The 16,634-nt window shown below is 36.9% G+C and overlaps 1 protein-coding gene across 1 annotated transcript in view; it reads right to left on the reverse strand.

Moving 5' to 3' along the window:
* The window catches only part of MYOM1 (myomesin 1), a 155,751-nt gene that overhangs the window by 45,517 nt on the left and 93,600 nt on the right, over positions 1-16,634 (reverse strand). The window contains exons 21-25 of the mRNA XM_040632692.1: positions 14,179-14,300; positions 12,703-12,990; positions 10,624-10,820; positions 3,400-3,526; positions 429-613 (exon numbers count right to left, since the gene is read on the reverse strand). Coding sequence (XP_040488626.1) covers positions 429-613; positions 3,400-3,526; positions 10,624-10,820; positions 12,703-12,990; positions 14,179-14,300 — 919 coding nt within the window. The remainder of the gene's footprint in view (positions 1-428; positions 614-3,399; positions 3,527-10,623; positions 10,821-12,702; positions 12,991-14,178; positions 14,301-16,634) is intronic.

A 16,634-nucleotide genomic window follows, 5' to 3' on the forward strand; every position in this document is an offset into this window, starting at 1 on the left:
GGAATCAGCAGGTACAGCCTTGCTGGCATGAATGCTATGAAAATAACACCCTCAAATCAAAAACCATCCTCAAATAAAAGAGAATCAGAGGAAGAAATGTGAAAGTCACCTTTGTAAGACTGTGAATAACAAAAATGTGAGGTGGGTAAATAGAGGCAAGGAGGGAAAGAAGAGAGAGGAGGGAGCTTGTGGATGTTTTCCGAAGCTAGGCTAAGGGATTCAGGTTAAATATAAGCAAGTTGCTTTAAGCACGGAAACTTCTCACAACCTCAACCACTGCCAAATGGAAACTTACCAGGAGCCCAATATATGAAACAGACCACAGCAGAAATGTGTTTATCTTGCTAACTTTAAAGTTAATATCATTTGGGGAGCATTTCTTCTTTTAGGAAAAAAAAAGGTTTCTCAAAATATGAGCACCCTCTTACCCTCAGGTACGTGTTTTTAATAGCTGCTTTATTGAGTCCTCGCCATTGGTCATCTTTGGCATTGGCCTCCTTCAAGTCCACAAAGTAACCGGTGACTGGAGTCCTTCCAGAGTGGATCGGAGGCTTCCACTGCAGAACCAAGGAAGTCTTCCTGACTTCACTATATTTGACATTGTGTGGGGGTCCTGAAAAAGAGAGAGAGAGATCAGTGTATAAAAATCATAACATAGATAACAAAATGCAAATAAGTATAAATCTAGAACCACATCTGAAGTCTTAGAGTGGAATCCAGTGTTCTTCTGTGAAATCTACCGTTCCTGGAGAAATAGGTATTTTGTGGTCATTTTGTATCAAGTCTCCTCAATGGTGGTACACCAACCTACTAAGTCCCTTTATGAGCAGCAGGAGGTTAGAGCCAATTCAAGGCTCCCCAGAGGCTGGATGAAAACTTGCCTTCAGGGTGTCCTGGGGCTTGTGGGCCTCATCTTTTACCAAGAACAGTTAATTTGGTTGCAGATTCAGTTTCAGATTATTATTATTATTATTTTTAAAGATTTTATTTACTTATTTGACAGAGAGAGACAGCCAGCGAGAGAGGGAACACAAGCAGGGGGAGTGGGAGAGGAAGAAACAGGCTCCCAGTGGAGGAGCCCAATGCAGGGCTCAATCCCAGGACTCTGGGATCACGTCCTAAGCCAAAGGCAGATGCTCAACGACTGAGCCACCCAGGCGCCTCCAGATTATTTTTGGATGGTAATCTGAAAATTCCCCTAAATCTCAAATTAGGATGAGGAAAGCAACTCTATTTGATGGGATATGAATATAGATAGTAATATTTCTTTTACAAGAAAAAGGAATATATTACAAAATAGTTTCTGTCTGGAGGGAAATCTTTGCCATAAAAGCACATATTCCATCTAGGAGTAAAAACAAACTACCATTACATTTTACAAAGAACTTTCACCAAAACAAATACAATTGATCCTGTGGGTCCCAGCTAAACACTGCTAGGTATTTATTTATCTTATTCATCCTTAAGACAACAGAAAACTCAGAGAAACCAAGTAACTCGATCAACCTGTTCAGGAAGAAAGCCAAATGTCCTCCCTGCCCATGTGTCCTTTGCACTCTTGGGAGAACTCAAGCTACTAAGTGATCTCCCACATCTTTCTGTGACCACCAGCTGCTATGTAGGTGATATATTTATTTTCTTTTTTCTTGACCTTTTTTTCTTTTAAATAACTGATTTCTAACCAACCGATCAAAATTACCTGAACTGACTCACAGTGCCCTAAAAGCCAGCTACAAACACAGACTCTACCATGCTATGCTTTGGCATTCTGCAATTGATAACTCAATATTTGTGTGGCCCTGTCCCTTGGCTTAACAGTCACAGGTATGTGTCATCCTTGCCTTCTGACAAGGTAAGAGGTTTAAATAACGTAGTAATAGATTTAAATAATAACATCAATGCCTTAAAATAGTGTGTCATGTTCTGCTTCACAGAGGGCTTTTAAGTCATTTTTTGTGCCACACGCAGAACCCCGTGAGGCATCCAAACAGGTAGCACTCACCCTGCAACCTCTTTTGCTAACTATATCTCTTTCAGTCAAAACATTTTCCACAGGCCTGCTCAGAATTGCTTCGTCTCTAGTCACTCATATTTTAACTTTATTCAGGAATTGCAAGAATTTAAAAACAGATCCACTTTTGTGTAGGTGAGAGAAAGAGCTTAAGAAATACCAACTGGCCTAAAGGAGGTGCAAGGAAAGACAGCATGTTTGCCTCTTTTATTTATTGAAGTTGAGTGAGTGCTTGAACTTCTCTTGGGCTTCTCTTGTAATCTTTTTATTCACACTTGATCGAGAAGTGATGCAAACAGAAGCTCTCTAAGTGAAGGCAAAAATGATGGTTCTTCATGGGCACTAGGGTTTCAAATAGAGGAAGAGGGAGGCATCAGGGACAGGACTGGGTCCACCCAGTATGTTCCAGTGTGGCCTTGTGTTCTAATACGGTCATACTGGTGCGGTATCAGTTGTTACATATGTTCAATATCAAACCCAAGTGGGAGAATCTAGTCATCCCGTGGCACTCATTAGATCTGTGAAGCTGGCACTGGTGGAAGCAAAATAAAATCACCCATCAAATACATTAAAGTTGCTAGTTCGAAACTTAATGGCTTAGTACATTTGCTTGTATTCAATTTTTTAATTAGTTTAGTGTGTATGTTTCCACCTTTTCCGCATTTTCTTCCCTGTTCATCCAACCACCCACGATGGCAACCTCCAAAGGAGAATATTTCCAGCCAAGTTCAGGAAATTTATTGTGATGCAGAGTTGAGACAAAAGTGTAGAGAGAGCGAAAGGACTAGAGAAGTAAGTGGAGGAAGATAAGTGGAGAAAAGTCCAGCACTTAAGTCCTAGGCAGGCATATTAGGTCCACTTATATAATATAATAAAGAGCTAGCAGCAAGGGAGGAGAGAGACAAGGAAGAGGAGCCACGTTGGCTGAGCTTGGAGAAAGAGGTTTGGGGGAGGTTGATAAATGAAAGATTCCAGCGCAGTGGGAGAATGCATGAAAATTAGGGAGTACAGGAAGAAGTTTTTGAGACATTTTGTTGTGGGATACGAATTGGATGCCCTTCAACGGTCTTTAAGAAGCACAAACAAAAATCAGAATTCCTTTTAAATGATCATGTGAAACTCAGATTTTGTGCTTCTGTTAATCTTATTCCAAGCTGAGGTATAACTATGATTTATTTGGAATATAAGCGCAAGAAATTATAGTCAGTCTTACATTGGTATCTATTATTTAATAGGATTATAAAAATATCTCAGGCAAACATAAGGGGCCAAGAGAATTCTTTTCCCTTAGGAACTGTCTATATGACACTTAAATTCACTTCCAAGTTGTAGGTTCTTTTGGAAGAAACCCTAAGCCTCAATGCTGAGAAATGGTTTTCATGATTTACCTGGAACAGCAATGGTCCACTCTTCACATTTGAAGCATTGACTTACTGCTGAAGGCTCTCCCAACCCAGCGATGTTCATGGCTGCCACTTGGAACTGATACACCATGTTTTCCTTCAAGTTGCTAATCTGCAACATATCACGGAGAGTGGATGTTGATTCAGGTTTATTTTTTTAAAGTTGTTCAATAATTTATTTATTTACTTCCTGTGTTGACCCTGAAGTGACCCCCAATGAGTCATACCCTTTTGTAATCTACTCCCCTTGAGTGTGGGTGAAGCCTGTGACCTGCTTCCAACCAAGAGAATATGGCAAAGGTATTGGAATATCAGTCCTGTGATTGTTGTTCCACCATATGGAAAAGGAGGGGGGTTATTACAGATGTAATTAAAGTCCCTAATCATTGGATTTTTTAGTTCATCAAAAGGGAGATTATCCTGGGTAGGCCTGATTTAATTAGATGAAAACTCTCAAAATAGGGTTTGGGACTTTCATGATGAGAACACTGTCCTGGTGGCCTTGCAGAAGCAAATGCCATGTTGTGAATGGCCTAGCCACTCACATTTGGAGAAGGGCAGCCTCTAGAAGCAGAGGGCCCCAGACTTACAGCTGAAAGAACTGGATTCTGCCAATAACTGAATCAGTTTGGAAGAGGAACTCAGCTCCAGATAAGAGTGAGCCCAGCTGACACCTAGATTAAAGTTTTGTGAGACCCCAAGCAGAAGACACATCTAAGCCATGCCTGGACTCCTGACTCATGGACACTGTGATATAACAAATGTCGGTTGTTTTAAGTGTCAAAGTTTGTGGTAATTTGTTACCCAGCAATAGAAAATTAATGCTTATACAAATGAAAATTAAAAGAATTCTAAGCTAGGAATCAAAATATTCAAAATCTTGTCATTTTTCTGCTCCTTATTGAGTGACCTAATGTTTTCTATACCCCTCAGAAGAAATTGGGTTGTGGTAAATATATGTGATAAAATAATGAATGTGAAAACATTTGCAAAATAGAAATGATGGAATATATTACTTTGAAAAACTCCGTGGACTAAACACAATCCTTTAAGCATTAAAAATGCTTAATAAAAGGAGGTGCCTAGGTGGCTCAGTCAGTTAAGTGTCTATTTCTTGATTTCAGTTCAGGTCATGATCTCAGGGTCCTGGGATTGAGCCCTGCATCGGGCTCTGTGCTCAGGGTAGTCTGCTTGTCCCTCTCCCTTTGTGCCTCCCCCACTCATGCTCTTGCTCTCTCTCTCTCAAATAAGTAAATAAAATCTTTAAAAAATATGCTTAATAAATGGAGGTATTGATGGAACCAGCTGAGTTAACAAAGCTTACCTATTGACTTAAGACAAGGCAAAACACATATGTATCTATGATCCATTCTACACCTGATTTGATCATGAAGTCATAAGTTCATCTGCAAGAGGGCTTGTCTTGTCAGTTATTTAGGGTATAAGGTGAATATAATGGCTATATGTTACGGTAACAGAATAATACAAACTTCCCTTTTGATTCCACACATACACAGGCACACACATTCCCTTAAAGAAGGGAAGATCTTTTTAATTAAGAGGAAACCATGATGTAGATAGCTTGGACCTAAAAGTACTTTATTCAGGTACCAGGGCTGTTTTGGGGCTCCATTAGTATGACTAACCATTCCAGTTTTCCTGGGACTATGGGGTTTCTAAGGATGTAGGCAGTACACTGTTGAAACTAGGAGAGTTCTAGGTAAACAGGAAACGTTGGTCATTCTAGGCTTAGGTGACATATTGTGGTATGGGACTTCTATTTCTGGCAATGGTGAACTAGGCTATAGAGATTAATCGTCTTACTAAAAAATTCAAAATACTAGATAAAAATATCTTTTAAAAATCTTTTCACAAGCATCAAATTAGTGTCAAGACGTTACAGAATTATCAGGACAGAGTAAAGGGAAATAGGGAACAAAAAGAGATAAGTGGAACATAGAAGTGGCTTTTACCTTGGGGATAGTTGTCAATACAGAAAAATTTGACCTTTGGTTTTGATTATCTCAAAAGCAGAGGAACTCAGAAATCAAAGCCTAGAGCCAACCTAAAAAGGGGATAATAAATGGGAACTCTCTACAATTAAGATGGAACCCTAAAAGGCTTTACTCTTTGGGAGTGAAGTTGAATTAGAAATAAACCTTCCTTTATACAGTGCAAATTTACATTCCTTGATTGTCCAAAAAATTAAAGCCTTGTATTTGATTTAAGAAAAAACTGAACAGGTGGTATCCCCAGGCACCTTGCAGAAGCAAATACAAATCCTCTACAGAGAAAGATGCCATCATCCTAAACCTCAAATTATTCATGCAAATAACATTCTAATGACAATGAGCAGCACATAATCAAGGATAACCAAGCATAGAAATCAAGATACCATGAGCCAGACTACAAAACCAATGATAACAGATACAGACCTGCAAAGATATTAGATGACAGAATCATCAGGCATAGATTAGAAAAACAGCTATGCTTACTATTTTTTAAACATAAAATACAAATTTAAAATATCTGCAGGGCTAATGCTGAAACTAATATTATGCTATATGTTAACTAAGTAGAATTTAAATAAAAACTTGAAACGTTAAAAAAAATAGAATATCTGCAGGAGACAGCAAACTATAAGATATTTTGTAAAATGTGACTTAAAAAAGGGGAAAATACAGTAAGAGAAAAATAATGGATGTGTTTAACAGGAAATCAAATGCAAAAGAAGAGCAAATTTGTAAACTAACAGTTATAAGAAATTACACAAACCATAGTGCAGAAAGACACAAAGATGGGAAAGAGAGAAGAGTGACTAAAAAACGTGGAAGATAGAATGAGAATGTCAAATACATGTTAACTAGAGTTTCAAGAAGAGAGGGGAAAGAATGGGGCAGCAACAGTATTTGAGGAGATAAACGGCTTAAAATTTTCCATGGGGTGACTTGATGGCTCAGTTGTTAAGCGTCTGCCTTTGGCTCAGGGCCTGATCCCAGGGTTCTGGGATAGAGCCCCGCATTGGGCTCCCTGCTCCTCTGGGAGCCTGCTTCTTCCTCTCCCACTCCCCCTGCTTGTGTTCCCTCTCTAGCTGGCTGTCTCTCTCTCGGTCAAATAAATAAATAAAATCTTAAAAAAAAAAAAAAGCTTAAAATTTTCCAGAAAGAGCTTCTGAAAAATTCAACCCACAGATTGGAAATCCTCCTCATGCCAAAATCCCAGGCAAAGACATTTTTAAAAACCTATACCTAGACACATAATATCTTAACTGTAGCACACCAGGTAGTGAAATATTAAAAGCAGTCTAAGAGAAAAGACAACCCTCACATGAGCAAACAGACTAAAAGCTGACACGTCAGTGGCAACAATGAGCCAAAAGACAGTGGAATTATACCTTCGAAGTGTGAAAGAAAATAACTACCATTACATAATGTTTTATCTAGAAAAAATTTTTCGGAGAATGAAGAAAAAAGCTATTTTCAGGAAAAAGTGAAGAGTATGTGCCTTCAGAATACCCTAACTAAAGAACATTCTAAACTATTTAATTTAGATGCAAGGAAAGTAATCCCAAATAGAAGGTCAAAGATGTGAAATTAAAAGCAAATAAAATCTTAACTAAAATAACTTAGATAAATCTAAATAATTATTGTTTATAAAACAATAATACAATACTTTTGAATTAAAAAATGACTTAAAAGCACACATACAATAGCATACAAGTTGGGAATAGAATAAATGGCTTAGGTATTCTGAGGCCCTATTTTTATCAGACAAGGGTGAAAACAATAGAATAAATTCAGACTGCTAATTTGCTCACTGTAATTTCTAGAGTAACCACCAAAAACAAACACAGAAACCCAGAATCTGTAGTTTTCAAAGTAGTGTAGAGAGTAAAGGAAGGCTGAAGGAAAAAAGAAACGATTCAAAAGTAGTCAAGTAAGGACAGAAAATGAAACAAAACAGGCAGGACAAATAGAAAGCACAAAATAAAGATGATTGGTTTTTCAAAAAAATAGTAGTAACATTAAATACTCCAGTTAAATGACAAAGACTCTCAGGTAGGAAAAATATCCAACTCTATACTATTTTTAAGAGACACACAGAAAGCATAAAGTTAAAGATAGAAAGTCAAAGGATGAAAAATTATATACCATGCAAAAACCAGCCAAAAGAAAATTAATAAATTTATATTCATAACAGATAATACAGACTTGAAGGCAAAATATATTTAGTGATACAGAAAGCCACTTTGTATGCACCTAATAACACCCCTTCAAAATATATAAAGCAACATTTTAATTGGGTGAATTTTATATGTGAATTATATCTCAATAAAGTAAGATTATCCTGCAATTTTCCCTTCCAGTACTATCCTTGTCAGGTATTTGTATCAAATAAACTTTAGTCTCAGAGTAATTTCACTCATAAACATAGAAGCAAAACTAAACAACAATAACCAAAAATCTAAAAAAATCTAGTAATATATAGACAGAGTATACATAATGTCCAGCTTACATTTGTGCCAGGAATGCAAGGTTATTTTAACATTGGATAACTACTAGAATATACCACATTAAAACTAAAGGGAAAAATCATATAACTATCTCAATAGAGTCAGAAAAAAAATTTCATAATTTTAATTAATTCTTAACTAGGAACAGAAGGAAACTTTCTTTAGCTGATAACAGATGTCTATCAAACACTGATAGTAAATATAATACTTAATGGTGAAATGTTCTCCTTTAAGATAAAGATCAAGTCTAGAATGACCAAGATCACCACTTCTATCAATATGTTGTTAAAGATTTTAAGCAGAAAGTTAAGAAAATGAAGCAAGAAATATAAAATGTGGAAATGAAGAAGTAAACTGTCATTTGCAGTAAATCATAAAAATGATCTATAGAAACTCAAAAAGAGCTCATAGGTAACTTATAGAAATAATAAGAAAATTTAGCAAAAACCTATATATACCAATAATATGTAAAATCAATACATAAAAATGATGTATATTTCTCTAATCCAGCAATAACAAAATGATATAAAAACATACTGAACACTGAAAATATGTAATACCTATAAATAAATAACCACTGATGTGCAGAACTTCTATAGAGGATTATAAAACTTTATTGAGAAACTTTAAAGACCAAAATGAATGGAGAGAAATATCATGTTCATGTATTAGAAGGCTTAATATTTAAAGGTGTCAATCATTCCTCGATTTATTTACGGGTTCATTGCGATCCCAATCTAATTCTAAAATGTTTTAGTTTAGTTTAATTTTGTTTATTGTGTTTGCTTTTGCTTGTCTTGTTTTTTGGTAGAACTTGGTAACCTAATTCTACAATTTATATCAAAGTGCAAAGGGCTAAAAATAGCTTTGGAATAAAAAAATAAACTGAGATAACTTGATCTACCAGTTATCAAATTTGTTATAAAGCGGTAACGATTAAATTAATGTGGTACTGGTCCAGTGGTAGACAGAGCAGTGGAACAAAATAGACAACACAGAAGCAGATTCATGCATCAAAGAAACTTGATACATGATACAGAGAGCCTAGCAGAGTAGTAGAAAAAGGACAAACTTTTCAATAGATGGGACAACTGGGTGTCCCTACAGGGGAAAAGTGAGTATTGACCTCTACTTTACATCACACACAAAATTTGTAGGTAAAGTAATGACTTTAATGTAAGTGGCAAATCAGAGAGAGCTTTTAGAAGATAATCTAGTACAATATCCCCATGGCCTTGGAAGGCAAAGGCATCTCTTAAAAAAAAAAAAAAAAGCAATCACTAATGATGCAGAAAATGTCGTTAAGTCTGGCTATCATAAATTTGATATTAAAATTAGTTTTGTTACCATAAGGAGAAGAAAATACTAGCCAATGAGCAGGAAAGAGACACAGCTTCCACAGCTACCAAGGATTTTAAGATCAGAATATATAAAGAACTCCACAGGTCAGTAAGAAAATCTATCAGAAAAATGGACAAAAACTTTGTACAGGCATATTATAAGCAGAGATTTCAAAATGGAGTATGTATATATAGCAAAAGATATTCAGACTCATTTGACACCCAGATTGTCAAAACTGACAATGTGTGATATCAAGTGTTAGAGGGATGTGCAACTTTGGGAATTCTCATACTCTTCAGAAAAATAGTATAGGCTTATCTACTAAAATTGAAGATAAACAGATTCTCTGGCCCAGCAATTCTACTTCTAGGTAATAACCTAGAGAAACTAGTGCGTATATGTGCCAGCAGACATGTACAAAAATGTTCATAGCTACAGTGTTTGATATAACTATAAATGTGAAAATGCCCATATATCAATCAATAACTGAATGGAAAAGTATATTGTGAGAGTCATAATAATAGAATATCATCCAGTAATGAAGTTATAGCTACACACCAGCATGGAAGAATCTTAAAAATACAATTTTATTTTATGTATTCTTGTTTTATTCATTATGTGTCCAGTATGTGTGTGATATTTCATAAATTTTAAATGTTAGATTTAAAAACTGTGGCATTGAGTTTGAGAAAGCATCGTTTCCCCGGCCTCACCCTGCTCTTGCCCTCACAGCACGGGATTCTGGGAGTATTAGAGGGTTGACTTTCCTCCACTTGATAATACTCCAAAGAGGGGAGCCATAGCTATGGCAACAGTGAGACACTTCAAGCACTCTGAGATAGGCAAAGCAGTGAAGAAAAGAAATTTGTGGGTAGACACATGTGGACCATCCCTTCGTGGCCATCAGAGCCACTATAGTGGGGGACACCTTACAGGTGGTGAGCTGAGACTGGGCATCAGGCCCATGCCCCATTATCCTTTGTGATTTGAACACTGAAAGTTAAAAATGCAGTCGTTTGGATCCTGGACCCTTGAAGCTAGCAGCTCGTTGGTTACAGATATTTTGTAAGTTTTGGGATAAACATTAATTTTTACCATAACTAAACATTTTATAGTAAATATTCTAGGAAGTTATTATGTTTATGTGTATGAATCAGAAAATACAAATCCTTCCTGGTCAGTCAGATTACTTCTATTTATCTTGGTATATTTTTTACAAAAGTCATGTCTTTGTAGACAATGGACACTGGAGAAATGACATGAATCATTTACAAGGATCCGGGTGTGGGTGTGCATGTGTGTGCAAGTGAGCATGTCATCATATATATGATGCCACACTACGGGAGGCCATTTACCTTATATGCCTCATCACTGACAGCTTTGATGTTGGCTTCTCTCCATCTTCCTGGTACTCCGTCAATTACCTCGCGATAGTTCACATAATAGCCAGTAATTTCAGCCCCTCCAGTCTTATCTGGCTGCTTCCATCCAAGAACCATCGAGTCACGAAAACTTTCAAGACAAGTGATATCACAGGGTGGAGATGGTGCCGCTGTTGCGATAGGAACAGCAAGTGAGTAGACAGAAATGCATTTATGATTCCATGTACATTAAGCTTGTCTCAGTCGTGCCATGTGTGAGGCACTGGGGTCTTGCAGTATAACACTAAAATATGAGACTGATCCGTAACTTGGCAGCCAGTTTGGTGTATGAGGAAAAAAGCAACACACAGTGAGAAGGATTCTGCAATTATTTTTCCAAAGATAAAAAGCACCTGCGCCCCTACTTCCATGGAAGAATAATTTTTGAAATACTAAAAGCAAAATGGTGCAATATTCTGAAAAGTGATTCTGTTCCCCATAAGAAGACGTATTTTTCCCAAGATACATATGTTTGTTTGTTTGTTTATGTGGTTTTGTTTTATTTGCTCCTTGAGGAAAATGAAGTATGTATATCAATTTCTGCCTCAGTGTGCTTACAGAGAATTTCCACGTTATTTCCAAATGGTTAGCATTTCATCATTCAGGTATACATACCCTGGTGAGATCTTACAACTAAACAAGTTCCGGCTACACACAGAAAAAATCTTATTTGGAGCTCAGCTAAATGCCACCTTAAAAAAATAAAAAAAATAAAAAATAAAAACAGGCACAATCCGCCATGTAATTTTTTCTCTTAGTATATAATATTTTTGCTGTATTATTTTTAACCTTATGTTGGACTACTATTCATGTAGTACAAAATACTATACAGCTGTCCTTGTGTTTTGTGTTCCTAGCCAGAAAAATATTTGGAGGATGTTTTAAAAGTCTTCTTCCTTTATGTGGCTTCTGATTAACTTTTTACCCAACTACTAAATTATGGTTTTTGATAAAGAAAGAGGGTCAGATGGTAGAAAGAAATTCATCTAGACGTTCAATAACATCAAAGAGTTTTCTGAAAATTTATTCGGATTACAGGAAAAAAGAACTATTTATTCTTATTCAAAAGAGTCTTAGAACAATAAAGATTTTAAAAATAAAATACATTTGTTTCTCTCTCCCCCTCACCAACCTCCTTCATTCTTAACATTAAAAAAAAACTTTCTCTCTCACTCTTCCTATTACAGAGCAATATTGAATGTGAACTCTCAAATGAATATCCCATCTTGAGTTGAGGGGACAATAAAGGTTCAAAAAAAGAAAAATAGAAGTGACAGAAGCTGGGGGTTGAGTATCAGTATATGCTTATCATTTCATTTTTATTTGATAAGAAAACACTGTCACCTAGACTATATAAGCCACAAGTACCAAATATCCTAATAAGAAAATTCTGAGCTTACTGATAATTAGTCTTAAATAAATCAGTTCTGGGAATGTGATTCATATAGCACAGAAATTAGCTTTATGCGATGATGATACCCTGTTAAACTTTTCATGGCACCTCAAAGAGATAATGTTATTTATATTTATTTGAGTTAAATATGAAGGATAACTTGAAAACCTGAAGTTGAACAACAGAAGCTAATAACTATGATCCTGATAAAAGGTGACTTCTTTGTAAAATATTTTTCCTATACATGTATTGAACGTGAATATTTCAAAGGACCCCACATATGCTGTGATTATCAAATTCTTCCTGTTCTCAGCTCTAATTTTCTTAGCGAAATGAGGCAAAAGGTGTGTCTGCCTGAGAAACCAAAAAGGACCCTATAACCAAATTACTTTAAATATTCTATTGTCATTAAGCACAGTGAAGTATATATAAAAGCCAAACTCATATAAATTTACTTTTACAACTCATTAGACAGAAGTATTGCAAACGGATAGCTGAAAACACGTCAAAAGAAGAATAAACATAATGAAAGTGAACACGGATGGAAGAATGTGATCCAGACAATGAGGTGAGGACACTGATGGAGACGGATGGAACAGTTGTACTCTTTCGACTCTCACCTATGTCCTTCTTCTTTTTCAGAGGGTCAGACTTACTTTTCCCCTTAAGATCTGCCTTCTTTGGTGATGGAGTAAGCTCTTCCTGAACTGTTTCACTTACTTTACTCACTTCTGTTTGGCCCAGGTTGTGAGCACTACTGGGTAGTGAAGGTTTGTTAAGTTTGCTACCAAGCAAAGCATCTTTCTTAAAGGTTGGCTGGGAGGCTTCATGCATGCCTCCCCTGGAGTCTGTTAGTCCACCAGGTGTATCATTCAGTTCAGGCCACACATCTGGAGACACTCCTCCCCCTACAATTACCAGATAACAACAGAAACACTTTAAGCCCAGACACAGTACACATTGCTCCTACTTAATAGAACAAAGGGAAAAACAGGACCACAAACAGAACAAAAGTAATCTTAGCTTAACAGAAGTCACTCAGATTTGCAAGAAATATGGAAAGCATACGTTTCACATAATTTACACCAAGGAAACAGTTCAACTTCTCCATATTCTGGGAAAAGAAGAAATGAGAACAGAAAACCACAGACAGAAGAGGAACCATTTTGATTTGTAGAACCCAAGTATATATAAGAAAAAAGCAAATCTCTGACGTGTTTTTGAAAGATATTAAGTCCTATTATTCAACAGAATGAGGGGAAGAAAGGCTCATAAAGTGCACAAGACATACATTAAAGATCCTGATTTTATAACAGATTTACATACATGACTGACCTACTAACGACCTGTGCCTCCCAACCTCAAAAAAACATGTTCACTGTTGTCCACGTTATAAGGAATATTAAAAAGCAATACGGCATGATAACCAAAGGTAACTGGTATGAAACAATCTTTCCCTTCAAATATGGATGACTCTATCACAGACTTCATTTGCGGTGCTCTCAACTACCTGGGTCCCTTCCCTGCTTTATCTAAGACTGGCAGGCACATCAGGGACACACATACAATTACTTTATTACCGGTTTTATTCTGTCGGTTACTTTGTGAGCAGAGATGTAGCATATGATTAAGCAACCAATGGATCTTGCACAAAATTTAGAGGAGTTTATAAAAAGCATGTTAATGTGTTGTTAGTGAAAACAAGCCAGGCTTTGTCACAGGTGAAATGGCTTTTAGGCACAAAATGATCTGTGTTACGGGCGATATACCACTTCAAGGGACCGGATGGCCCTTCGCATTCCCAGGATGAGCACGAAGTTAGAATGGAGTGTCACACAGTGGGCAATATCTGAGGAAACCAGACTTGTGACGACGACAAGGCTACGGGTGCACAGATTCTGGGTAAGTGATGAAGATCTGTAAAATGACGGCTATGGAAAGTTAGCTGTCACCTGGAGTCAGAGAAAATGATCGTCTGAGGATGGAATCATCAAGCAATCCTAGAAGCTGTAAAGAATTTCTGGAGAGGGTGGTATCTTCCTTTATAACTTAGAAAAATCCGTTTCTAACTACCACGTTATGCATAAGGAACTTACCAATAGCAGCTTTTACTTCAATCGCTTCTGAATCCTGTGAATATTCACTAAGTCCAGCTGCATTCACTGCTCTGACCCGGAAGATATAACTCTGACCAGTCGCCAATCCATGGCAAGTAAATCTAAAAGGAAAGGAAGTTTTAAAAATTTTTCCTAGGGGGGAAATTAGACAAGACGGTTTTAGCTTAACTGAATGATCTGGCTTTATAAAAACAACTCATTTTCTTTTTCTTAAAGATTTTTTTTTTTAATTTATTTATTTGACAGAGATAGAGACAGCCAGCGAGAGAGGGAACACAAGCAGGGGGAGTGGGAGAGGAAGAAGCAGGCTCATAGCGGAGGAGCCTGATGTGGGGCTCGATCCCATAACTCCGGGATCACTCCCTGAGCCGAAGGCAGACGCTTAACCGCTGTGCCACCCAGGCGCCCCTAAAAACAACTCATTTCTAAAAGGAAGAAGATGTACAGAGATCAGGTGATGCATGTACTTTAGACAAGAAAGCAGCTACTTAAGGCAGTTTTCTAAACTCACTCCATCAAATAATGCAGAGTCCTGGCTTCCGCCTGTATAAGTACCTTAACTTTTCTGAGCCTCTGGTGTGTGCATTAGTAAAATGGGGATAATAATGCCTCCGTAATAATTTTTGTGTAAAGGTTGGCCATAAAGTATTTAAAGTACCTATTTCAGGGCCTGATATATAAGAGGCATTTAATAAATAATAGGTGGTATTAATACTATTAATGGCTATTTCAGGTATATACTTATGGCTATAAGGCCTTGGCTGCTTCTGGTTACAGAGGCCGAGCCACTGCTTCCCTGCATCCCAGGGGAGGTATAATTACTTGAGAAATTACACTAGAATCTGGAAATAAGATGAAATATGGATCACCATTTAGATATAAGGATCCAGTAATGAGGTGTGAATCCATGGGCAGTTTCACACATAAAACAACCTCACTCCTTAATAGCTATTATGGCTATAAATAGCTGTTTCATGAATCACTGTAACATTTTAATCCATCCTGAAGACTATAACCAGAGGAAATAACAGGTCTGCTAATGACTCTATTACCATTAGTAATGTTGGAATATTTAATGAAGGCAGTCATAAATTAGGCCAATCCTTCAGGTCAGCTCAGTTCAGCAAATATTTATTGAGCACTTCAGTGTTCCAGACACTGAGCTAGAACTGTGGACACAAAGACAAATAAAAAAATGGTGCCTGTCCTTGAGAAGCTCTTAACTGTTTGTGGAAAGGCAGACCCTGCCTAACCTTCTATAAGTATTTCTATATAGTCCCAGGTAAAGGCTGGGAACTCACAGTAAAAGTGAAATGAACAAGCGGGTAAATGAATCTCTTGTTTTTTCCCATTCATTGAATTGCCCCTATTCTCTCCTGTTCTGCAAAAGAAACAACCCCTCCTGTGGGGGTTCTTGGCCTTTGACGTGGCCGTGCCAGAAACTGTCTAACAAGCCTGTTTGACAATTTGGGGGCAGGGCGTTTCTCCTCTCAGATGATCGTAAATCAAAGGAGGCTCAGAGTTTGGTTGCAGGTCAGAATTCATCAACAACCTGCAAAGCTGGCTGATAAAAATATTTGAAGGCAAGAAAAAAATAACCCTCTTCATATTAGAAACAAATATAAAGAAGTGGCAAAGTATTCTGAACGTCCCTTTGCTGGTGTTACTTATGTCTCCTTAGCACTGAGTTTCACCATGTTCAGAATTTGTAAAATGTTGATACTTTTTTCCTATTCACTTAAAAATGCCTAGGAGAGCCTAGGTGGCTCAATCAGTTAAGCATCCAACTCTTGATTTCAGCTCAGGTCATGATCTCAGGGTTTGTGAGATTGAGCCTGCTTAAGATCTTCTCTCCCCCTCTCCCCCTCCCCCTCCACTACACCCTTCTCTAAAAAAATTACTTAAATAAATAAAATGCCTGGGTACTTTATATCAGCTAGAGTCTATTGGATCCTTGAAATCGAGTATCACACTGAATATTAAAGACCAGAACAGAGGGGTAAAAAGGACAAATTGCATGAGGGAAAAGAATCAGAAAAAAACTGTAAAATGAATTCATCATGGCAGGCATTAATATGTTTCTAGTGTTTAAGATCACAAGTAAACCTTTTTTTTTTTTCAAATATATGACAGATTATGTTCAATTTTAAATTCATTTGGATATTTAAAGTATAACGTTTTTTAAAAATCTCCCTCCATTGGATGTTTGTGCTGTTCTATGGGTCCATGGCTGCGTTTCCTCATTTTTTGGTTTTTTTTTGCTTTGTTTTGTTTTTTGTGGGGGAAAATCATAATTTTATTGTAGATTAAAAAGTAACTTTTTATTTTTTTATTATGTTCAGTTAGCCAACATATAGTACATCATTAGTTTTGACGCAATGTTCAACGATTCATTAGTTGTGCATTTCCTCTTCATAGCCTCCGTGCTCTAGAGT

Source organism: Ursus maritimus, unplaced genomic scaffold (genome assembly GCF_017311325.1).
Source record: "Ursus maritimus isolate PB19 unplaced genomic scaffold, ASM1731132v1 scaffold_18, whole genome shotgun sequence".
Lineage (NCBI taxonomy): Eukaryota > Metazoa > Chordata > Mammalia > Carnivora > Ursidae > Ursus > Ursus maritimus.